This window comes from Zea mays, chromosome 5 (genome assembly GCF_902167145.1).
Source record: "Zea mays cultivar B73 chromosome 5, Zm-B73-REFERENCE-NAM-5.0, whole genome shotgun sequence".
Taxonomy (NCBI): domain Eukaryota; kingdom Viridiplantae; phylum Streptophyta; class Magnoliopsida; order Poales; family Poaceae; genus Zea; species Zea mays.
This window is the reverse complement of record NC_050100.1, coordinates 158,477,527-158,481,877: the sequence shown is the minus strand read 5'-3', so window position 1 is coordinate 158,481,877 and position 4,351 is coordinate 158,477,527. Positions and strand designations below refer to the sequence as shown.

At 41.6% G+C, this 4,351-nt stretch overlaps 1 protein-coding gene across 1 annotated transcript; it reads left to right on the top strand.

The window, feature by feature from the left end:
- The first annotated feature begins 499 nt into the window (after positions 1 to 499).
- Positions 500 to 3,978, top strand: LOC100381466 (putative elongation factor 1-gamma 2). Its single transcript, NM_001361431.1, has 8 exons — positions 500 to 599; positions 700 to 742; positions 1,801 to 1,950; positions 2,022 to 2,082; positions 2,170 to 2,222; positions 2,319 to 2,420; positions 2,496 to 2,985; positions 3,407 to 3,978. Exons 2-8 carry the CDS (start codon positions 734 to 736, stop codon positions 3,784 to 3,786), a joined length of 1,245 nt encoding a protein of 414 aa, NP_001348360.1. The 5' UTR covers positions 500 to 599; positions 700 to 733; the 3' UTR covers positions 3,787 to 3,978.
- The last annotated feature ends 373 nt before the right edge of the window (positions 3,979 to 4,351 follow it).

Genomic DNA, 4,351 nt, shown 5'->3' with positions numbered 1-4,351 from the left:
TTTCATTTCTTTGGGACACAAGAACACGTGGTGAGCAGCACACGACTCCCGCTTGCTTCCTTCTTGCGGCGCAGAGAGCCAGGCGCCGCGAGGCGCGGCAGAGAAACCGCGACTGATCGATCAACGAGCGGAATATTGTTTTTTTTTTGTTTCGTGAGCTTTCTCTTCATTTCAGCCCATTATTTAATAAGCCCAGACCATAGACTACTCACTCGCGTACTGGCTATGGGACCAAAAAAAAACACACAAACGGCAAGGCCCAATTGAGTCCACATGGATGGACGCTGATAGCCCCTTGCCAAGCGAAAGCGAGGCTTTAGTAGGCCAACTCTGAGTGAAATTTGGGCTTCTACTCTGGTGGGCCTTGCTCGACTCAGAATCTCGGGCCAATGCGAGCCGTTCAATCAGTTTTTTCGGATACCACATCCAACGGCTGAGATCGCGTGCGCGCAACCTTAGGCACGAGGTCCAAGTATTGCGAGCTGCGCCTCCATAAGACGGCTCGTCGGCAACGCTAGGGTTTTTGGCTACTCCGCCTCCGCTCTCCCCCCTGCTGCGCGCTACTCGCCCGATCTCGCGGTGCTGGTAGCGGTGAAAATGTAGCGAGAGAAATTCGTGTTATTGTCTTGATTTATAGTGTTCTACTCGTGTTTGATTTCGCTGATTTTATTTTCTTCTTCTTCTGTTGCTGTTATGCAGATCTGAGATCGAGTGAAGCTAGCTTTTCATCGATATGGCGCTTGTAAGTGTTTTTTCTAACTAGCACTAGTTATTTAAGTACCTATTTAAGTAGTATGTTGCTCTTAGATTTTCGAAATGCTAGGGGCGTTTAAGTAGCTTGTATTAGCGTGGTTATTTTATTGTAATTTCCATTCGCGGGTTTCTGTGGATTACTACTGTGCAGCCTACATCGTGGATATATGTTATATCTCACATTAACATAAGATTTGGTCGCTAAATTATTGTCCATGGATGGATATAGTTGATTACCCTTATCTTGTTTGCCTTACCTGTTTGTTAGTTACATCTTGGCCCATTTTGACTCGTTAGAGATTGAATTCATTTAGATGCTTACTGAAGTTATGAAAATGGTATCACCTCCCATTTATTCCCATCATCAGATGGTATAATTAGAATGAAGTTGTGACGTAGCAGACGCCTCCTGTTTCACAGGTGATTTCCATAGTGGTTTTATTTAAACATATGGTCGGTCTTTGCCACTCTTTTAGCCAGGCATTCATTGCTTTTAACATTAGGTAGTCTCTGATGCTGATTTGCATAGTAGTTTTCTTTTAACATGTTTGTATATTAATATGCTGCAAGCTGACGAGCATCAAGTCATAGACGATATAATTCTTGCTCTGAGCTTATAATTTTGTGTTAACATGTTACATGTTTGTTGTTTCCAATACAATAAAAAACTCACTCAACTTTTCCCTGAGCTGATAAGCAGAATAGAGTTTAGTTCTGACTCTTCTGACTGAGCACAAAAGGCATATTCAACTTTTCAAGCCCATTTGACTTTATATTTTCCTAACTTTTGTACTAGAGATAGGCATCAGTATGTAGTTGTGGTCTTCTTCATATGATTCCACACTGTTATCAGTTGACACCAATTGTTTACTGGCTTCAGTTGTGCTAGATCAAAGATTGTTTTTTTTCTTTTTCTTTAATTTTTTCTGATTGTCTGATTGATTCTGCAACTTATATTATTAGTTTTTCTGATATATATATGTTTCAGATTGTGATATGTTATGTGTCGGTATGTAGCCATCTGACCAAACCTTCTGCACTGTGTAGGTACTGCATGCTGGCAGTAGTAACAAAAATGCATTCAAAACACTAATTGCCGCGGATTACAGCGGCATCAAGGTTGAGTTGGTAAAAGACTTTCAAATGGGGGTTTCCAACAAAACACCAGAGTTCCTCAAGATGAACCCTATTGGGAAGGTATAAAAAATTCTGTATATGTTAAGATGGTGATAAATAGTCTAGGATGTAATTTGGGCGCTTCTTTGCAGGTTCCTGTCCTGGAGACACCTGATGGTCCTGTCTTTGAGAGCAATGCAATAGCAAGATATGGTAATTTAAATGTTGCAACAATTGGTTTGTTTAGTCTTTTGTTTGCATTTATTTGATTGAGCACCGAATTCTGTCATCTCCCTGAAGTTACTCGCTTGAAGGCTAACAACCCACTTTACGGATCTTCACTGATTGATTATGTGAGTAATGTTCAATATTTCATTCAAATTAATTTTATATTTCTTGAATTTTTTTGCTTAGATGTTTCTGTCCGTTTGAACCTGTGCTTGTTTCAGGCCCATATTGAGCAGTGGATGGACTTTGCTGCGACAGAGGTTGATGCCAGCATTGGAAAGTGGTTGTACCCACGTATGGGGTTTTATCCCTATGCTGCTGTGGTATGTATTGCCATGTGGGTAGCACTTCTTTCTCAATAGCTTGATTGTAGTCTCATATTCTCATTTGCTCAACAGACAGAAGAATCAGCCATTGCTGCTTTGAAGAGAGCATTCGGTTCCCTGAACACCCATCTTGCATCAAACACATTCCTTGTTGGGCATTCAGTGACACTTGCGGATATTGTGCTGACATGCAATCTTTATATGGGCTTTAGCCGTATCTTGACTAAGAGTTTTACCTCAGAGTTCCCTCATATTGAGAGGTACTTCTGGACCATGGTTAACCAGCCAAACTTCAAAAAGGTCATTGGTGACGTGAAGCAGGCAGAAGCTGTGCCACTTCTTCCAAAGAAGATTGCTCCGGCCAAAGAGCAGAAGCCTAAGGAAGCCAAAAAGGAGGCCCCGAAGCCTAAGGAAGCTGAGAAACCAGCAGAGGAAGAGGAGGCTCCAAAGCCTAAGCCAAAGAATCCCCTTGATTTGCTTCCTCCGAGCAAGTTGATTCTTGACGATTGGAAGAGGCTGTATTCTAACACGAAAACCAACTTCCGTGAGGTTGCTATTAAAGGTATGTTTTTAACAATGACTATGGTTACATAGTTTTAACAATGATTTTTTTATAGTTTTAACAATAATTATGCTTACATAAGATATTACTAATTAGAAAGATAAACTATTGAGTAACTTTAAGCAAACATGTGCCTCAAGTTAAATAAGACAGCTGGTCAATTTGGGCCTGTTGGGCTGATAGTCAAGGCCACTGTTCCAGCTGCTGCTGCTTGAGTATTGCTGAGAATATACAACTGTTGGATGGATGAAAGCTGCGGCTGCAACTAGCAGCCGAACAAGTTACAGCTGGGTTCGGCATATCTTTTTGTTTTAATCTAGTGCATTTAAACACCCCATTAAGCGGTTCTCAAAGTTTTGTTTTTGATCTGTTAGTAGTGCTATGCACAAGTCAACTGAACTCAACTCCCATGTATTTTCAGGTTTCTGGGACATGTATGACCCAGAGGGCTACTCCCTGTGGTTCTGTGACTACAAGTACAATGACGAGAACACAGTGTCGTTTGTGACTATGAACAAGGTTGGTGGCTTCCTGCAGCGGATGGATCTGTGCCGCAAATACGCCTTTGGCAAGATGCTTGTGGTTGGCTCTGAGCCCCCTTTCAAGGTCAAGGGGCTCTGGCTCTTCCGTGGCCCCGAAATCCCCAAGTTTGTCATGGATGAGGTCTATGACATGGAGCTCTATGAGTGGACCAAGGTCGACCTCTCTGATGAGGCCCAGAAGGAGCGGGTCAATGCCATGATCGAGGACCAGGAGCCTTTTGAGGGCGAGGCCTTGCTAGATGCAAAATGCTTCAAGTGAGCCTCATCTCTTTGGAGTGCTGCTCAGGAAAGAGTTGTTTAGGTTTTTGGGTCTAATTCTAAAACAGCTATGAATGTTAGTTTTGATCTGGGGTTATTTTCTGTGCTGTGTTGAGACTTTTGGTCATGGTAAGGGAATCGGGGAAGGTTTTAGGCGCGTGCAATATTATGGATTATCGCATTGGAATCGTGACATGTCCATCCTTTACCCTTCTCATAAACGTCCCATTTATATATTTACTAGCTGGATGCTCGTGCGTTGCAACGGGAATATATAATACTAGTATACTACGATAACTTATATATAAAATATGTGTTATATTGTTATGAGAAAATATTTTATAATCAATTTGTGATCCTAGCCATACATAAATTTTGTTATTTTAATCTAGTTATTTCACCACTACATTGCAACCATCAGTATCATGCAGACTTTGATATATGCCACGATTTGTATGGTCTCATCATTGGAGAGCACGAGCACGTTCCACACATGCCGAAAAAATTCCCTCGTACATCGTTAGTCATCAGACACGCACCACCATATGCTCTTGCTTAAACAAAAA

Coding starts and splice junctions, on each gene's coding strand:
- LOC100381466 (NM_001361431.1), top strand. Junction 1,951..2,021: donor AGATGAACCCTATTGGGAAG/GTATAAAAAATT, acceptor GCTTCTTTGCAG/GTTCCTGTCCTGGAGACACC. Junction 2,421..2,495: donor TTTATCCCTATGCTGCTGTG/GTATGTATTGCC, acceptor TTTGCTCAACAG/ACAGAAGAATCAGCCATTGC.